The 20,982-nt window shown below is 41.0% G+C and overlaps 1 protein-coding gene across 5 annotated transcripts in view; it reads left to right on the top strand.

Annotated features, from left to right (window-relative positions):
• CTNND2 (catenin delta 2) overlaps nt 1-20,982 on the top strand; it is an 831,455-nt gene that overhangs the window by 577,247 nt on the left and 233,226 nt on the right. For all 5 annotated transcript variants that reach the window (XM_074329072.2, XM_088796434.1, XM_074329071.2 and 2 more), the window contains one exon: nt 14,281-14,413. In XM_074329072.2, coding sequence (XP_074185173.2) covers nt 14,281-14,413 — 133 coding nt within the window. The remainder of the gene's footprint in view (nt 1-14,280; nt 14,414-20,982) is intronic.

The raw sequence follows: 20,982 nt of genomic DNA, 5'->3' as shown, positions 1-20,982 counted from the left end.
AAACTTCCTGTTCCTATATGTGTGATCTGCCTTTCTGCCAGTAATTGTTCGTTACACTCAATTCTTTATTTAGGTGTAGGTCTAAATAAAGCTATTGGAAGGACCATTCTGTGTTCCAAGGTGCCTCAGGGTGACACAGCAAACTCACAGGCGCTTCTCAGGATAGTTTATGTTTTCAAGGGAACCACAGTATCTGTCAGACACCAAGAGAAGCATGAGCTTGAGTTAGTTCCGCTTCAAAATTCAATTGGGTCACATTCCTTTTGATGATGTCATAACTTTGCAAGAGGTTTCCATCATAAAAAAGCAAGTACCGTGTAAAAATCAGTATGAGAGGAACTGAAGACAGCAGTGTCTGATTCCAAGGTTTGAGAAGTTGTGCAGTGCCCAAAAGGCACTAACTTCTTAGGACATGGATAATTCTTAAGTTGTTTGGACCTGACTATGCAATAAATGGAACTGTCAGGCATTTCTTTGGGCCCAGAGGCCCTGTGAAAAACGGACAGACGCAAAGGGCCCCGGGAGCCATTGAAGACTGGGAACCTCTGAAGTTATAGAAAGTCAAGTTCCACCCATGTACTGTGTTCAGTCACGTCTCACAAAATAAAAATAAATTTGTTCGACAATTAGATGTTACATTAGTCTTCTTAAAGATCCACATGATTTGTGTCCTTGGGGCATCAGTTGGCTGCTGGGGAGATAGAACTGAAAACAGCGGTTTTCTAGTGAATAAAAAAATACAAAAAAATAAAAGCTTAATGAAGAAACTGTAATTCTTAATTAGTGCAAAAGATAAAAGAAATAACGTATGCTTTTATTATTTGCATAAATAAAATTATATTTATCGGCCACTTGCTCTTTTTCCTGTAAAAAGACCTACTCCATCTGCCCTGTCTGCCCATCTACCCCATTTTAAATTTTAAAGATTGATAGCAGTAATAACAGAAAATATCTTTAAACTCATTGCAAACTTTTCAATTAATTTTCAAATTAATCGCAGCCATTCTCCAGAGAGTTAGGTGAAACAGAGGTAATAAAAGCCTAGTCTAAGGCTTTATCAATGAGTAGAAATTAAAGGTAATAGGATACTATTATCTTGAAATGAATACCTTCTTTTTCTTAATTACTGCACTTTAAAAAGAAGCTGGCTAATGTATTCAGTTGCACAGATATGGAATCTTCCAATATAATGGTATACAGCTGGCCTGTCCCTACCCACTTCACCCATGATCTGCAAGGAATACTAATATTCATTGTTGGTTATTTCATTCAGAATGCAAAGTGAATATCTCCTCTACATTTTATATTTAGAAACATCCGGATACCAGAAATGGAGGTAAATTAAGTTCTGTGTCAAAAGTATTGTGTAACATAATGACAGAAAATACCTACGGATGGAATTTTTTTGTTTTGTTTTGCATTTAATGTCTAGTAATGAGAAATAATTGTGACTGGCCACTTGGGCACTGTAGTTCTTTTTCTCTAATATTAAGAATGTACCCAATGTATTCATAGCTTCTTTAGAATTCCTTTAAGGGCAAAGCGAAAACATAGACCTAGACAGGTGTGGTTTTTGACATAGGCACTAGTAGCTACAGACCTAACTAAATGTCCATAGATATTTTTGTTTCCTTTTCTAGCAGCTAAACAGCAAAACCAAAGCTTTTCTCTCATTCCTAGTGCATTTCAGGTAACAACAGACGGTGCTAACAGACATAACCGTGAGGTCCTTCGTCAGTAGTTACAATCAAGCGTCAGACTTGCTGTCTGTAGATTTCAAAAGAACCAGTCAGTCATACAGAAAAAGAGTTTGAATGTGGCTTCATGGAGACAGCAGTGGTTTCTTGCCTTCCCTTTCCTCCCCTTCTCTCCTCTTCCCTCCCATTCCCTCCCTTACCCTCCCCTTCCTTCCCTTTCCTATCCTCTCCTTTTCACTTGTTGTTTTGGTAACCTGTTGTCAAAGCTTAGGCACACCATTTTGGTCTCCAGAATGACACTTCTGCACAGGCAGCCAGAGACAGAAAGGACCGTTTCCCTTCGGCGCCTCCACTCCCTTTCTATGACCCCTGGGTCTCTTCACTGGCAGCTCCAGGCCTTGTGGCCAAGAGAGAAGAGTAGCCCCTGGCAGCCAGGAGCTGGCCAGGCATCCACACGCAGGTCTTGGTGGTCTTCTTTTGAGCATAAACACTTTCATAGGCTATCACCATCACACCAGGCATCACACTCGGATGAGTATGGGCCAAGACCAAATCAAGGCCCCTCCGTAATTATGTCTGAACACAGAAGAAAAACATGAGTGTTGTCTGAACCACAGAACTGGTGAAAACAGCCACCTCTCCTGGTTACTTGAAATGACTGCTATTTCTTCACCAATCACGGTTTGAACCTCTCTCTGTTCTTCTTCCCTCCTTCCAGATAAAAATCTTTAAGATACTCAGTCACAGAATTTTCCCCCCATCCTGGTAGCAACCAATCCAAAATGAAGCCCTGCTCCCGTGAATCTGCCTCAGAATACCTAACAGCCCAGTCCCAATTTACTCTAATATCATCTTACTAATGTCATCTATACCCCAGATCCCACGAGGTGGGTTCTTCCTTCTTGTTGGGAGCAGTGAGCCCAGCTTTCTTCAACCACAAATGAGATCCTGGTGATCTTGGCTGATTGCACTGGCACGGCTAGCAACTTACTATTTTAAGTTTGTTCTTCCTGAATATCACCCTCTTTTACCTCATGACCCTATTTCCATCAGGACATTAATCCATAAAAACCATAAGTGTTCTCTTCTTAAATAACATGCATTTTCTGTTAGATAATTCTGCTCCCCCATTAATGCCCGCTCAATCCAAGGCCAAGATCCAGTGTTTGGAACTTATGACCTTGGTCAGGTCACTAAAGTGTCTGACCTGAGTTTCCCAGTCTACATAATAACCATGGGAAATTCTGGGGAAGGTGACTTCCCGCTCTACAATATAAAGAAAATCAAATAAAAATACATACATTAAACATTCTGGAAATTATAAGCCATTGTCATGGGTATTCATGATGGCATAATTATTTATTACAGTTATAATTACTTCTGCCATCTTTTATATTGATTTGAATCCAGCATTATCCAGAAGGAAAGAGCCTCATTACACAGCTTCATATGCGGCTCTAGCAATTTTTTGAATACTGTGTCTTACTCAGTGTATGGCCACTGCCTAGTTATATAGTCTGTCTTCTCCCCGCTAAAGAATAAGCAGTTTGAAGTCAGAAATCAGTATTCCTATCCCTAGGACCTAGAACTTTCCTGATTCATAAAAAGGCCTCTCAAATACTCCTGGAAGGAAGCAATGCATGGGTGCTGTTTTCACACAATTTATTGCTTCATTTTTAAGACTCCAAACACCTTTCCCCCTTGGTACCTTTCTACACCAAATTTTGTTAGATTTTATTAAGACTTTCTTTAAAGGAAGTGTCTCTATTCATCATTATCTGAAATCAATTGAGTTGTGATTCTTTGGAGACCTGAGGTGACAAAGATGAAGTCCTGTATCTGAAACATGCTCCAAACATTTGTAGGATTAAAATGTCAACCATGGATGTTGTTAAGTAATTGCTGTCACCAAGACTGGACTCTGGTTAGCAACCTACCCTCACAGCTTACGTTGTAAAGACACCCTACAACTGTCCCCCTGACAGTTACTGTGGGACATGTTCTCACATCCAGAAACACAGAGTCTGGCATGCGTCTTAAGGGACAGTGTTCTTGCGTGTAGAATGCATCAACCTATATAATTGTGGTTTCTCTGGAAGTTTAGTTGTTTTCAGAAACAGAATCATTAAAAGCACTATTTTTAGTTTTTAACAGAAAACTGTCAAATTTATAAGAAAATACCTAATTTATAAGAAAATGTGCTCTATTCTATTATTTATACAGAGTATGTTTCTAGTCCATTATTTAACATTATAGTATTACTTTCCCTTTTGTGTTTGTGTGTGTATTCACACACGCATACACACACACACACAAACTAAAACCTTTTGAGGGTGATCAGGGCTTTTTCTCAAATTTTTAATCTACTCCTGAGGCAAAATCCTGATCTTATTCTGATATAAACGAAGTAAAAACTTGCTTAAACATACTTGAACCACGCACTCCTATCTTGGATATTCGCCACCAAATCCCTTCCTTCTTGTTCCCACTCAATGTTCGCAGATCTAGGTGATAAGCATTATGGCTGTTAATTGTAAAATGGATACATAGTCACACAATATAAACATTTTCCATGAAGTCATTACAGCTGATAAGTTAAAATTGATGGGTGATAACTTGTCTTTTTCTTCCCTTGGGCTATTATCAGCAAACAGAGCCTGTTATAATTTCCAGGTCAGCAAAATTCTTACGTGAATGAAATTAATTTTTCATTGTGGAGTATGTTGTTATTGAAAAAGTCTACTTGCATTAATAAACAAATAATATTTTAAAGTTAATAATACCAAATAGATTATTAAATAGAATTGATAAGTCTTTGTAGTCTAATGGCCTTTTAGACTACTTGGGCCTTCAAAAGAAGCAGAAATGCACTGATACTTAAGTACATGCAATTAAAAATGATAAATCATAGCATAAATTTTGGCACCCCACTTAGCATTAGCTTTCTCCTCAGCTCCTAATAAATTGAAGTCAGAGAAGTCCATTGTTTGGCTGAGATTAATATAAGGCACCCAGTACCTGTAATAGTTCAGAAATAACCAATTTCTCGTTATTTGACTGTTTTCTCTCCAGTTCAGCAGCCAGTAGAAAACTTGCTAGCTGAAATTGTTCCTTCTTACTCTGAAATAATAGACGCCAGTCCCCAAAGAGGGTGCTAGTCTGACCAACCCACGCCCTGACCCCAGGATGGGCCTGAGAGATGAGGCAGTAGGAGTCACCAGTTAACGGGCGCGCTGGGAGAGGAGCAGTAGAGGGGCCTGTCAGAGCGATTCACTGAGCATCTGTCTCCCTCACACTTCATAAGCACCAGGTCAGGAAGTCCTTGCTGGCTCTGCTTCAAAACTCATCCCAACTCCCTCTGCTTCTCAGCGCCCTCTGCTGGGCCACCACTGTTCTCACCAGAATCCCTGCAGGAGCCTCCGAACCAGTCCCCTGCCTCCATCCTGTCCGCTAGCATCTGTTCTCAACACTGCAGCCAGAGGGAGCTTTTGGTAAACTCAGTTTTATTAAGGTATAATTTATATACAATAAATGCACCTTTTGAGGCCTGCAGTTTTTGACTTTTGACAGATGTATACATCCATATAGCCACCATCAATGTATTTTTTAAAACTGAATCAGATCACGGCATTCCAATGATTCCCGTATCTCTCGGTGCAGAAGCTAAAAGCCTGCCGTGGCTGGCAACTCCTGTATAACCTGGGCCCCTGTTGCCTCTCTCAACATGGTGCTCGGGACTCACTCCCCTTCACCCACCGGCTTTCTCACCTCTTGTCTGAGATGCCAAGCACATGCCTGCCTTGGGGTCTTGACACTGTTCTCCCTTTCTGGGACTTTCCTCTACTTAGCACCACTTTAGTTCTCTCCTCCAGGGTCACTTTCTCAGGGAGGTCCTCCTCAGCCCCTGCATTTGCAATAGCAACCTCCCCACCCACCCCCACCCTCTGCACACGTGTGCACACATGCACACACATGCACACACGTACACGTGCATGCACACACACTCTCTGGTATTGCCTATATCTGCCTGCTTTATGTTTTCCCATCACGCTTGTATTTGTTTCCTGTGGCTGCCGTAACAAAGTACCACAAACTAAGTAGCTTAAACAACACTAGTGTTATTCTCTAAGAGTTCAGGAGACCGGAACACCAAAATCCAGGAATCGGGAGTTGATTCCTTCCGAAGGTTCTGAAGGAGAGACCATCCATGCCAATCTCCTTGCTTCTGCTGGTAGCCAGCAGTTCTTGGCACTCCTTGACTTGCGGCCCTATCACCCCAATGTCTACCTGCATCTACATGTGGCCTCTTTGTTTCTGTGTCTCCATGTCATTTTCTGTCTCTTCTGAGAACACACTCATTGGGTTTCACCCCACCTTCATCCACTAAGATCTTGTCTTGATCCTAAATTACATCTGCAGTGACCTTATTTCAAATAAGGTTACATTCTATGGTTCTCTGTGGACATGAATTTTTGGAGGACACAATTCAACCCAATATCCAATTACCACTATCTGACAAATAATACGTTTTGCTCTTTTAATAATGAATTGACAGTTACCATTAGAAACTGATTTCCCGAGGACAGGACCTTTGCTGTGTTCATTGCTGTGCCTCAGTGGCCGGAAGCTCAGTGGTCACTCAGTGGACGTCAGCTGGAGGCATCAGTGGTTCGCAGCTGAATCCTAAGGTGAAGCAGGCAGCCAGGCAGCCTGCAGGGACATGGTGAGAAGGGAAGGCTACGGGGCCTTCATGAAATAATCTGAAGGTCAGACAACCTGCAATCCAAACAAATAAACAGATAAAGAGATGAGCAAAAAGTCAATAAATAATCGAGGAGTCTACCAGATTACCAGAAATCACTGAGAGGACTTACAGAGACAGGAATTGGAGGTGGTGCCTCTTGGAATAGCTTAAGCAGGTCTTTCCACCTCCTTGCCCCAGTGGGGTGGTCTCTTCCATATCCTGGGGTCAGATGGGCCTCTGCATTTGTTTCCTTATACTAAATGAACACAAAGTTGATGATTTGAAACAACACACATTTATTATCTTACAGTTCTGAGGCCAGACGTGTGAAATCAGGCTCGCTGGACCACAATCACGGTGTCAATAGGGCCATGCTGACTGCAGAGGTTCTAGGGGAAAAGTCCTTCTTCTTATCTTCTCCAGCTTCTAGAGCTGCATCCTTGCATTCATTGGCTTGTGGCCCCTTTATCCACCCTCAAAGATGGCTGCATAGCATCTCAGATTCAGTGTTATGTGGCCTTCTTATTCTGTGCAAAGTCCATTTTGCCATATGAAGTCACACTCACAGGTCTCAGAAATTATGACCTGGCTACCCTCTGAGGGTGGTTATTCAATTTACCATCACATCCTAAGCAGAAACGTGCCATGAATATTGGGACAGGTGTAGAGAGCCCCAGGTTCTCCCTTCCTGACCTCCCAGTACACAAAGCAGTAGCCATTCTGTCTTTCCTTAACTAACAGGAATGGCCACTTCTCTCCTGTATTAATTTCTCTTCTGTTGGCAGGGCTGCTTGTAAGGAGAGACACAGATTGGAGACAAATTAAGCAAGTCTGCTGACCTTGTGCTCATAATACTTGAATTTTCCTTTTGTGTACTGGATTTTTCATTTCTGTTCTATCTTGTCATCATAGGTGGTTTGTGTGTTTCCCCAATCTTTTGTAAAGAGAGAAGATATAATTTACATATAACCCAGAATTCAGATGAGAAAAGGCTCGTGGATAGTCGGGAGCAGCTGCTGGATGGGTGGTCCCAGAGCCCCTCCACCCCCTGAGCGCTGAGCCTGGCTCCAGGGAACAGACACTCTGGCTGCTCCATAAGGAGACAGGCCCACAGGTCCTGGGCAAGGGAATTAATGCTCACGATACATTTCTGAGAATTCCATCTCCTCAAAATGTTAAGCTGGGAGAAAGCCATTTTTTTCTAAACACCAAAACAATTGAGCTTGCTTTCTAGACAGCCACAGTTCTAGTGTGACTGTTTATATGCTAATAGCAAAGAATGCTTTCAAATGTGGTTAACCATATCGGGCAGCTTTTTGTTTTGGTTACAAACTCTCTAGGAATGAGGATTAAGACACTAACGCATCCACGTGTTTATCACTGAATAAGTTCTTATTGATCAACGAGAATTAAAGTATCTCAATTTTGTCATTTAAAAAAGAATCCTCTCTCTAACTTTCTTAAGTCCACCACCTCTGTACCCAGCCCCCACTCCCCAGCATTATCAACAAAACCAAATCAGAGACAAAACAGACCACCGCGTGGCTCTGGGTATTAAAATTGAAATCAAAATGGTCTTTAAAACTTTTTGTTAGAGTTCAAAAGTTTAGAAATAATTGGTTTAAAAATACCCTTACAGCCGTGCCCCAATGGAAATTACCGATGCAGCCGTCAGAGTGACACTGTCCCTCTGACATAAAGCTTTGCCGAAAACCAAATTTTGAATTCCTGGAGGCTCTGGTTGTCCCAGGGCTCTTTGCAGTGCAGAAGTAAGTGTGATCAAATGTTGTGACAGTACATCAACTCTTTTGTGCCAATGCCAGCATAACATAGGAAGGCATTTCAAAGTGCTTGATAGTTAGCGCTATGCCGAGCACCGTCGTTTTAACAGCTCAGATAGTCCGTGGAAGAGTGAGGATTTAGTCACAATATTGTTGGTCTTCCTGACACGTTTTCATGCAGAAAAGGTTACATTTGCATACTCTCCAGCTCCATTAACATTTTAAAAGTGAAGCCCAGTAACCAATGAAAGTTATGAGTTTGGCATCTGTGGGAGATCATAGATGGTTCTCATTTCATCTTCTCCTCTTCTTCATCTAGTGACATATAATACCAGACGTTTCTTGAGCATACCCACTACGTGCCAGACATTGCTCTAAGGGGTTCATATATATTATTTCTAATCATCCCAATATTACTCCAAGGTAGGAATTATTATCTCAGTATGACAGATGGACTCAATGAATGTATATTCTGAGAACACCTCGCATGCCAGCCAGTGGAGATTCTACAGCAGACGAAACACAGACAGGAGGAGCCCAACGCTGCAAGAGAGTTCATGGTGGGGCAGGATCTGAACTGATTCTGGCTGCATGTAGAGAACGTTGCCCACCATAGATACCACTGGGCCTTTGAAGGGGGATGGGGAACAGGAAAGCTTGTCATAAGGGCACATTTTAATGCACAGTTTTTACTGCAAGCTAAAGCAGGGTCTCTCCTTCGAGTAAGTATAATGTCTAATTGAATACAAATAAGTAAAAGGTTATTTTTTTAAATGGCATTATACAACGTGTGTGTGTGTGTGTGTGTGTGTGTGTGTGTGTGTGTGCCCCTTAGAGCAGCCTTAGAATAATAATTACTAGTATAAATCTAGCTCTTAATAGTTTACCATGCACTTCCATGTACATTATGGTGTCATGTAAAAAGGAATCCCATGAAAAATATGTGTCATTCTCTGTATTTGACCCATGGAAAGCAAGACCAGCAAACACTAAGGGACTATCCTGTATTTATTGGCTAAAAGGGAGAAAGTCAGATGTTCAAGTTCTGAATTCTTTCCCAGTTACTCTGATGCCAAATCTGTGCCCCTTCCACTACAGTAATTAAGGAGCAAAAGACATAACATGCTTGCTCAACAAACGTGATCCAATACGGTGCATGTTTAGACCCAGGTTTCTACACCCCGGCTCTGATGACATTTTGGGGACAAGTCATTCTGTGTTGTGGGGGACTGTCCTGTGCATTGTAAGATGTTGATCATGGCATCCCTGGCCTCTACCCACTGGATGCCAATAGCATCTTCCAGTTGTGACAACCAAAAATGTCTTCAGGCATTGTCAAATTGCCCTAGGAGCACTGTTTGAAACATATTTAGTTTTTAAACATTGTCCCCCCAAATCACTGTTTAGAGATTGTTTCAAGACCATGAGCACAGCAGGCAGCATAGTTATGTGGTTAAATTTATCTGTTCAAAAGCAGACAGTTTAATTTCAGCCCCACCACTTAAATTCACGAACATCTCGAGTCTGGTTTCCTTCTTTCGCATAAAACTAAACTACACGAGGCTAGTTAAGGATTAACGAGTAAAAGCATGTGATCAGGGAATCTTAACAACTGACTTTGAGGATGCACTCTCACTCTTACTTAAGTTCATTTTTTCTGTCTGTTTTGTAAGCCTAAACAAATGTAAATTTCCATAGATTTCTTTTGCACAACCCTGACCGCAGACCAGACCAAGACTTTTTGTATTTGAATGAAAAGCTCTGCATTATCTTACCCCAGACTTGTTCGCAGCCCCATCCCCTGTCCCGTCCCCCATTCTCAGGCAGCGCTCCTCCTTGCAGCTCCCTGTTTCACAGATTACCACCCCAAGCTGATTTCCGTACCTTTCCTAAATAGTTAACCCGTCCGTGTAGCCCCATACCTTCCTGCCTCCTGTTCCCTCGCTTGTACGAGCTCTGACAATTAAGTTCACAAAGTCATCCTAGAAAAAGTGCTACACACCTCATTGCTGAATATCACTATGGTCACCTTCGAAGTACTCCCCTTGGGAAGCTATGCACCGATGCCAGCACCTAGTCCACCCTTCAAAGCAATTTTGGAACTCTTTTTCTGGAATGGCCATCAGAGCTGTTGTCGTATTACCCTTGATGTCCTGAATGTCATCAAAATGTCTTCCTTTCAATATTTCCTTTATCTTAGGCTAAAGAAAGAAGTCATTGGGGGCCAGATCAGGTGAGTAGGGAGGGTGTTCCAATACAGTTATTTGTTTACCGGCTCAAAACTCCCTCACAGACAGTGCCCTGTGAGCTGGTGCATTGTCGTGATGCAAGAACCACGAATTGTTGACAAAAGTTCAGGTCATCTGACTTTTTCATGCAGCCTTTTCAGCACTTCCAAATAGTAACCTTGGTTAACTGTGTGTCCAGTTGGTACAAAGTCATGATGAATAATCCCTCTGATACCAAAAAAAAAGGTTAGCAACATCGTTGCAACAAGTTCATAAACTTACTTGTCAGGGCTCATATTTGTCTCTTCCAGAACATTTTTGTCTTATAAGCCATTGTGCCCGTAAGGATGAAGACCTTATGTGAAGAAACCATACCATAGACTGAATTCTGTCCTGAAGAACACGGACATTTTATTGCATCTAGGCTCCCAGCTCCTTCTATGGAATCCATCTCCATGAGCAGCCAAAACCCCAAACAGAATCTCACCTAAGTGAAGTAAAACGGTTCTAGAGAAAGAGACTTGGGTATTTTCATTCCCCCAAACTTTCTGCCAGGTGCCCCTCTAGCATCTATCTATGCGTATTCCCTCAGAGGACAGCTGCTGCCGTGGCCGAGTCCTGGAGGACAGCAGTTAGAATAAGCCGGAAGTAAAGCACCCAGACACACAATCCCCCCCAACCCCATCCTGGAGAGCTGGTTTAGGCTGGGAGACAGTTGTCATGTTAACCGCTGAGTCACTTTTGTTTTCTGGCTTTCTGAGCTCTCACCCTCTTTCACTTGGTCCCAGAGTAATTCCCCTCCCCCAGCCCCAGCAATCCAATGAGGATTGGGACATGGAGGCTCCAGGTATCATTCTTTCCTGGTGTGGGCAAGGTCCTTGCCCCCATGGAGCTTGGGGTGGGGGAGACAATAAATAGTCATAATAAAAACAATAGAAGAGACTTTCAGATAATCATAAGTATTGTGTATAAACTAGGATAGTAAAGTAGAAATGACTTGCGGGCTGGGGCTTCTTTGGCCAGAAACTGCAGGAGACCCCTTGGAGATGTTGGAACTGAGACCTAGCAAAGACAAGACAGTACCATGCAAAGACCTGAGGGGTGAGGCTCCCCGGAAGTACAGGATCTTGAGGTGGGAACAGGAAGGAGGCAGGTCAGGGAGGTTGGTGTAAGAGGCCCAGGGCAGTTTGGTAGTAGATGCCTTCAGAGGCAGGCAAGACTCATGGCTGTGGGGCCTCCCGAGTAAAACTGGGCAGCTGGGCATTTTTCTAAGCTCAGTGGGACACCACTGGAGGGTTTAATCCATGGGGTTACCCGATTGATGCATAGAAAGCATGGAGTGTGTGTGTGTGTGTGTGTGTGTGTGTGTGTGTGTGTGTGTGTCCACACAAGGGCATTTGCATACAGGTGTGCTGACAGTCCGTAAGACTTCCCCCTAGAGCTCTTGTTCTAAAGGTGTTCTTGATATATGCCATATGAGCCTAATGGCACAGTTAACATCTGGTTACTAAAACAGGCTGAAATGAATTCTTTACTGAACACTTTCCAATAACACAAGCTCACCTGAATTCCTCTTAGCCATCCAGTGTCTTTGCATATTACTTCCCATTTTAATTTACAGGTGTTCTGTAGATTTCCATTTAATTTGTATGAAGAATATAATTTTAGGGGGCTGCTATTAAAAGAAGAGGGACAGTGAGTGCTATCTTGATGTTGTAGAGGTGATTTAAAATCATGCAACAAAAGGAAATTAAATTAAAAAAAAACTGGCTTCCTGTGTTTTAATCCATAATTGTTTTCTAGATCACATAGCCAAGAAAAAGTCAATAGTTTGTTTATTATCAGCAATCACTTAATTATGTTTTATAATAAATGTGTTACTGTATTATATATGTCCTTTTGAAAATTTGTGTCTGCCTAAGATTTTAGGTAAACTTATTAAACAATGAATATTCAACTGAATTCTTTAGCTCTCCAATAAAAACTGAGCCAATTCAAAAGGAATCCTACTTCATATTGTAGCTCTAAAGAAAGCACCAACGTGCTCCAAGGTTTGCTTGACAACCGCTACCAGTTGTGATAAAGGAAAGATAAAGAGAACAGGTTAGAATCTACGAGGAAACTTTTAACCTTTGTCTGTTCCTTTCTCTCTCCCATTTTTCATGACTCTTCTTCTCAGATGACAGCCCTGACCTGGTGTCAATAGGATATATGCTTTTGCGTTCTTTCTCCAGGAGTAGAGTGGTTGTTGCAAAGCCATCGCGTTTCTCTTCCTCCCCATCCTTCAGATAAATAGTGCGCTCTTATGGCTCGTAGGGTCAAGTTTTTATCTGTGTTCTCAGAGGTTGTTGCTTTTTTATTTCTCTGTTAAAAATTGGCTTCCCACTACAGGAATAGAATCCATGCAGTTGGTCCTTTCAGCTCGATTGTAATTGCTTGAGCTGATTGACTTCATAAAAGAATATTTATATGCATCATGGTACAATCAACCTTATGTTTTAGAATGGATTTAAATATCTTAAAGTGTATTTCTTAAAATTAAATAAACAACCAGCTTGTTGGAGTAGCTTAGATGGAAAAAGGAAGATACAAGAAAAGAATGTAGAAGGCATTACACTTATTAACATTGTATGGATCATCTTAACTCTTTAAATACCTAATTTCCTTTATAGAGTCTTCTTGTTGCTATACTTTTATCCCCAGAGAATCATCTAAGGATTCTATCTATTATTAAAGAAGAGATTATAATGATAAAAATAATAAAGATGATGACATCAACTGCTATTGTGACATTTTGGATTGGATCCATCCAGCTTTATTTTCTCTTGTATGATAATTTAGCTAAATACTGTACCTGAGTCAGACTGTTGAAACAAAATATGAGAAAATAAATGTGACCTTATAAATTATCCTTTTAAGGCCAAATGAAAAATGCATATATTAATAAAATCAGGTGTTATTTTCAATCATTGTTTCATAATCTTCATAGACAGATAACTTTAGTTAATGCATTTAAGATTATATATGTACACATGCATACTCGTATATGTATATGAGGTCTGACAATTAAGTTCGCGATCTCATCCTAGAAAAAATGCTACATACCTCATTACTGAATATCACTTAGGTCACCTTCAAAGTACTCCACTTGGCAAGCTATGCACCAGTGCCAGCACCTGGTCCACCCTTCAAAGCAATTTTGGAACTTTTTCTGGAATGGCCATCAGAGCTGTCGTCACATTACCCTTGAGGTCCTGAATGTCATCAAAATGTGTTCCTTTCAATATTTCCTTTGTCTTCAGGTAAGAAAAGAAGTCACTGGGGTCCAGATAAGGTGAGTAGGGAGGGTGTTCCAATACACTTATTTGTTCACCGGCTAAAAACTCCCTCACAGGCAGTGCCATGTGAGCTGGTGCATTGTCGTGATGCAAGAGCCATGAATTGTTGGCGAAAAGTTCAGGTCGTCTAACCTTTTCACACAGCCTTTTCAGCACTTCCAAATAGTAAACTTGGTTAACTCTTTGTCCAGTTGGTACAAATTCATAATGAATAATCCCTCTGATACCAAAAAAGATTAGCAACAGCGTTGCAACAAGTCGAGAACTTAATTGTCAGACCTTCATATGCACACATGGTATATACTTACAAACCATTTACTCAAGGGAGTCTTTGCAAATCCTTTGCTAAATGGATACATGTAAGAAAACCAGAACAATCGTTTGTGAAATATTCCCATGTAAACTGTCGAGTGCATTTCCTAAATGAGTTAACGGTACGCTGACCGTGTGGCAGGATTGCCTCTCATGTTCTCCTGCCTTCCTTTTGTTCAGAGAATTTGGATGGAGAGACCCGGAACTTCCTGAAGTGATTCAGATGCTGCAGCATCAGTTCCCTTCAGTCCAGTCCAATGCTGCTGCCTACTTACAACACCTCTGCTTTGGAGACAATAAAATTAAAGCTGAGGTAAGCGCTGCACCGATTCTCAAAGGACCAGTATCCGATGCGTTATCACTGAGGTTTCTAGAGTAATGTTACAAGGGGAAAGACATGAGAAAACTAAAGTTTCAAAACTGAGATCCATATTTAAGACTGAAACATAGCACTTTCCATCTAACTAATCGGTGTGCTTACCATACATTCTTTTTCTTTAATAATTGAATACTGTGGAATAGAGGACCAAGGATACGTGGTAGTGGTCACAGAGGCGAGATTGTCAGCTGCTGCCCTTTGAGTGTTTGCCTTTTTCTCTTCCCAATTCCATCTCTGGAGTTGTCTCTGCCTCGAAATCGTGAGGGAAACAGAGCATCTTATGTCGTCTCCTCAGTTTACAACGAGATTACTGCAGTCAATCTATGGTGTCATCTGTCCTTCATTAATAGGATGGAAACTTTAGGCAATAAACCAACTTTGTGTTATAACCAAGAATTTTGAGCCATTCACAGAAGTACCAGTGGGTATCATATAGATATAGGAGAATGTGATCCATTAAAGAGACTATTGTCTGTGACCCTCTTGTGAACGAATGTTAACATGCTTTGTGTTTTGGGAATACTTTAAGGTGCATGCATTGTGTGAGTGATATTTCTGGACAACCACAGTTGTCAGTATAGCTAACTCTGATTTTTTTAAAAGGGATATAAGCAGCTGAGTAACCGTACTGTTTTTTTTTTTAAGCTTTTATAAGCTATGAAGAGTCATCGCCATAGCGTATAAGCAGCTTTGAGGATAAGTCTAATTTAGTTTAAGAGTGGAGAGATTTGAAGATATAATTGCAATTTATTATAGACTTTGCTTGCTTGCATTGGGATGTATATAGCTTAGCAGATTTTCGTCATTTTTTTCTATGTCTTCCACTGGGACTCAAAGGCCTTGATCCATGATCATTCTTACCAGAAAAGTCATTATTTGTGTGTGTGTGTGTGTGTATGTGTGTGTAATAAATATAGAGCAGTGATTCTCAACCAGGTGTGATTTTGCCCCCAAGGGACATTTGACACATCTGGAGATTTTTTTTAATTGTCACAGTTAGAGAGGGTTGTGGTGGGTAGTAGTCAGGGATGCTAGAAGATGTCCTATCCTGCACAGGGCAGCCCCACCATAAAGAATTACCCAGCCCCAAATGTCAGCAGTACCAACGTTGAGATATAGAAAAATACTGTCCATCGAAGATAAATATAAAATGACCTAAAAATATATTAAAGAGGCTCCTGTTCCAAATGGAAATTATCTTAATTACACTGTTTTTAATAGGAAAACAAAATGTCTGTTCAAAATGAAGGACAGATTTCTGCTTAGGGGATTACATACCATCATTTGAAGAGTACAACTTTGAGGGTTTCTCCAAAAGTCACAAAAGCATTTCATGATGTTATTGGCATAAAGTTGGTTCAGGAGTGTGGTGTTACCCCTACAAAGGTGGGGTGCACTCCAACCCAAAATTTGGTTCTGATGTGAAGACGACACCATTCCCACACATACCAGAGGGCCTGAAAGGGAGGGGTCAGCAGGGTGGCTCCCAAGCTGGACCAAACATGGCTTGAGACAGCAGGAAAAGAGACTGTTTCTGGATTTCATGGTGGTTACGGGGTAGGACCTGAGTGAGGTCCCACATGCAGATGGGGACTTATGGGATTTGACCTCCCTGCTGATGCCACGGGAGGGAACACCCAAGCTTGCTTATCAGCTTGCTGAGATGTGGGCAGAGGGAGGGTGAGGCTTAAAAGCTGTTAGAAGCCAAACTTCAAAAGATGGAGTCAGACTCTTTATTACAGGGACTCATGCCGTGAGGCAGTACAGATATCATGGCCTGAGGAAGTTTAAAGTCATGGTCTGACTGGCTCTGCTCCGTGATCCGTGGACTTGCCTTAAAGCCTCTCCCTAGCACTGAGGCCTGACAACGGGCTATAGATGTGTGTGTGGCCATATCAGAAGCACCCCCAGTGCCCTGGGGTAGACAAGAGGCGATGCAGTGAAATGGTGACAAGCACACACATCAGTGTCAGACAGATGCATCTTCCATCACTTCCCTGCTCACTAGCTGTGTCTCCTCGAACAAGCTGACTGTCCTCGCAAGCCTCTTTGCTTTTGAAAAGGGCGATGCTGATACCTCCATGGTAGAGTCTTTGCAGGGAGTAAATGACTTAATGTATGCAAACTGCTTGGTAGTGACATATTCATTCACTCATATTCTTTTTTGGCCAGGAACTTACGTTACTATTTTATCTGATGTGTGTCTGTGTACGTCTGTGTGTCGTGTGTTTACTTTTTTATTTGGCTGTGGGTGCTTTCAAGGCTTCCTATATTACCTGGTGCTGCTTAGAAATTCTTCCAACAGTTGGCACTTAGAGCACCAGCTCAGATTATGGGTGTCAGTCCTCAGCCTCACTCCTACAGGCTCCAAACACTGCCAGGACTTCAAGATAATGTCCCCTTGGTGTCTGGGAGGCTGGGATGAGAAGGAGGAAAGGGTGATGTAAGGTAGGATGCAGCCAGATACCAAGTTAGCAAAATGAAGTCACAGTTAGTAAAAGCCAAAGGAGTAGAGAAAGTGCAAAATGCCTAAATAAAATACAACGTGAGCCATCTGGAGTTTCCCTTTCTCTCTCCTCAGTCACATGGGGAGCACACACGTGTGCACACACACACACACACACACACAATACATACCCACACATACACACAGACATGTGACCTCTGATAGGGATTTTGCTTAGACCTATTTTGTTCTCTCATCCTTACTCAGAAGCCAAATCATTAGTAATGAGTTCTCTCTTTGTGACAGATGGCTGCCTGTTGTGTTTTCATATCCAGGTATTGATTTTTGTAATTACCTGTTGGCCACATACTAATCTTGCAGGCACTGGCCTTTCCAAATTTACTCAGTCTCCTAGTCTTTCTATTGCATTTTATTCAATTGATTTTTACATTTCATTATTGGTATTGACTTTGCTCACACAATGGCTAGGCCACTGAGCAAAAGGCAGTATTAAATGCCCTATATGTGGAGGGTCATAAATCATGACTTTCTTATTCCTTATTATAGCTCTTTGTATACTTTTCATATAATGAAACCAAGAAATTCAGTTCAAAATGATACCTGCCAGATCTTACATGAACAAAGCTGAGAATTCACTTCCATAAATCAGTAGAGGAAAGCCCTGTCTGTAACTCCTATTTCTGGGCTAGTGAACTTGGAAGTCAGGCAGTCTTTTGGTTCCCCTCCCACCAGGGAGGTGGAACTCAGGGGAGAGGACCCAATGTAGTCATCTGGACAACCACAAGTGACTAAGGCAGAGTGCCGTCCACTGGGTGCCCTGACCCAGGGTAGGCCATTCAGTTAATACTCTGAAGACCAGCAAGTGTCCAAAAATTGGGATAGGAAGGTATCATACAGACAAGAGTTAAGAGCCAGACTGAGTAAGATCAGAAGAAAAGCAGGTGAGGAAAAATTAAAATGTGTGGTTGAAGGAGGAAACGTAAGGCGGTCTGGGTCATTGTCGCAAGCCCAACAAGTTTGTGCAGCTCATTTTTATGAGCTAATGAACATCTGATATGTAGGTAGCTCCTCCTACTTTTAAAGGCAGAGCTGTGATTGGCAGGGATGGATGTCAGTAATATTGGAACTACGTCTGCCATCTATGCTGTCTCCTGAATTGTGGCACTGTCACAATAAATTGAGCTTTCGATAACTTAGAGCTATTAGACATAAAAACCTGTTCATGTGTATGTACCACCGGCATTTTTTAGGAGATCGTAATATTGATAACTTTTTAGTATTTTTCATATCCTTTCTTCACTCTTTCTGGGAACTCTTCCTCAGTTAAGAATATTAAGAACATCCCATGGATTTGGTGGTAATCCTAACTGCCTATCATGGGTTGCAGTGATTTTATTTTATATATGCTCCTCCCTCCTGCATTTCCCCCCATTTCTTCAAATGCCCACATTAGAGAAGGCATGCAGCTGGATACCCCATGGTCACACCTGGACAGTCATACACAAACTAGAGCCTGTATACGCGTGTGTACGCGACCTGGTGGCATTCAAGATAATATGTCACTTAGATTTTAAAAAGTATTTGCCTATTTTCAAATGACAAGAGTGGATTCCTTTTAAAAACTAAAAATGTTTTAATATTTTAATTTATTTCATTATAAATTAATAAATTACATTTAACGAAAGTTTTAAAATAATGTAATGAAAATTATAAATTTAAAATTTTAAAATAATATTAAAATATGTTTTTTAAAACATAAGACCATTCACTAAAATAACATGCCTTTTTTAAAAACTCAAACTTTATTATACCGTGTTTCTCCGAAAATAAGACCTAGCAGACCATCAGTTCTAATGCGTCTTTTGGAGCAAAACTTAATATAAGACCCGGTATTATATTATATTATATTATATTATATTATATTATATTATATTATACCCAGTATTATATTATATCATATCATATCATATTATATTATATTATATTATATTATATTATACCCGGTATTATGGTGCATATTATATTATATTATATTATACCTGGTATTATAGTAAAATAAGACTGGGTCTTATATTAATTTTTGCTCCAAAAGACACATTAGAGCTGATGGTCCGGCTAGATCTTATTTTCGGGGTAACATGGCATGCTGTTACCTGTGGGAAGGACTGACTTGTATTTACTCCTCTATGATGGAAATGGCTGGTGACCACCAATAACGAAGATTTAACTTAAGTTTTGGCCTGATTTCCTATTTTTATATGAAAACTTAGCTTCAGCTCTCAAATATGCAACCAAAGTGTTCAAAGTGTTTGAAGATCTTATGCAGTATACTCACACAGTTTGAAGATAAGAACAATTTCTCTAGGAAACCAATGCTAATTTTATTTTCCTAACTCCTAACAAACCTCTTCTCAACTGCCTTCCCATCCCAAATCCAATAAAGCCTTTTTTGTTTTTAAAGAAATGGCATTTTCAGTCCTAGTGGGAAAACAAGTTTATCGACAACCTGTTTTGTGTTAGTAGGGGAATCAAATATTCATAACGTATAGATCCTCCCTGTAAGGAATCCACAACCTCCTGGACACAGTACGGAAACAGGGCAGTATGACGCCGTTTGTTAAGAACCATGGAAGGACAGAGCCCCAGCCTGGGAGAGCACTTACAGAAGCTTAAAATCCAGCCGGTGGACTCAGCAGAAGCTTCCTGCTTCCTACTGTGATGACAACACGGAATTTTAAATTAGAAGTTGCCAGAAAAATATAGCTGAAGCCATACTCACTTAGAATTAACGGAAGTGAGATCAGATGTAAGGATATCAGTTTTAGAGTTTCGCTGTGTGTGTGTGTGCGTGTGTGTGGTGTGTGATGTGTGTGTGTGTGTGTGTGTGTGTGCATGCATAGCCATATAGTTTCAATATATTTGTACCATTTACCCTATTTATTTTTTTCTAAATTGGCATTATCTTTCTTTGGTGGTGTTAACTAGAACATAGAAATTGACTTCTGTGTATAAAAAAATGCATACCTTCCCCGTCCCCCACAATTTGTATTCAAACTGACTTAGAGCATTTCGTATGTTAAAAAAAAAAAAAAAAATCAGACTTGTTCTGTCTGCTATACTTAAAGTGCTTTGTAATTTCTATTCTATTCTTTGTTATTTCCACCTCATATAGTTTAAGAGAAGGTGCTATCTATCCATCTTTCCAACTGATTATCTTTGAACCATTTCTTCTCTTTCCTTCACCATAAATTGTTCATCAGTCTTTGAAAAAGAGCCTATATTAGTTGCTAGATGTCAGTAGACAGTAAACCGTGGGGCTTACAGTACGGGCTCTGCAACCAGACTGCCTGCTTTTGAACCCTGGCTGGTTCTACTACTTTCTAGCTCCGTGATCTTGGGCAAGTTTCTTTACCTCTCTGAGCCTCAGTTTCCTAGACTACAAAATAGCAGGAGAATCCACATCACCGCAGAGACAACAGACATAGACTGCCAGCCAGAGTGACTGGTTAAGAAATGTGGGTTATTGTCAGCATCTGTCCCAAATATAAATTAAGGATATCTCTTCCTAACAGTTAAATGTAAAACCAGTCTCATAGTGTTAGGGACAGAATGTTGGTACGTATTCTGCTTTACTTACTCACCACTCGCGTTTCGAAATCTATTATCACTATAGTACACACTGGAAGCGTGTTGTGTGTGACTCTGCTGAGCTGCTGTTGAAATAGGCACATTCAACCAAAGCTTCTAGGACGCTGGAATCAAAGAGCCATCCCATGGGTGCAACATAGAAACACACATAAACATGCCCAAATGCTTAATATGCTAATATTATGGGCAAGTGGAATTAATGAGTATATTCATTGCACAGATATCCATTGAGCAGGCATAACATCCCAGGCTCTGTTCTTGGTGCTGATGATACAGCAGTGAACCAACTAGACCCAGTTGTGTACAGAAGAGGCAACACTAAACGAATGAATGACACACATCTGTCATATGTCAGGTGATGATACTGGCCATGCCGGAAACACAGCAC

This window comes from Rhinolophus sinicus, chromosome 3 (genome assembly GCF_057876585.1).
Source record: "Rhinolophus sinicus isolate RSI-liver-muscle chromosome 3, RSI-T2T, whole genome shotgun sequence".
Classification (NCBI taxonomy): Eukaryota; Metazoa; Chordata; class Mammalia; order Chiroptera; family Rhinolophidae; genus Rhinolophus; species Rhinolophus sinicus.
The sequence above is the reverse complement of the archived record's forward strand: the minus strand, read 5'-3'. Positions and strand labels throughout refer to the sequence as shown.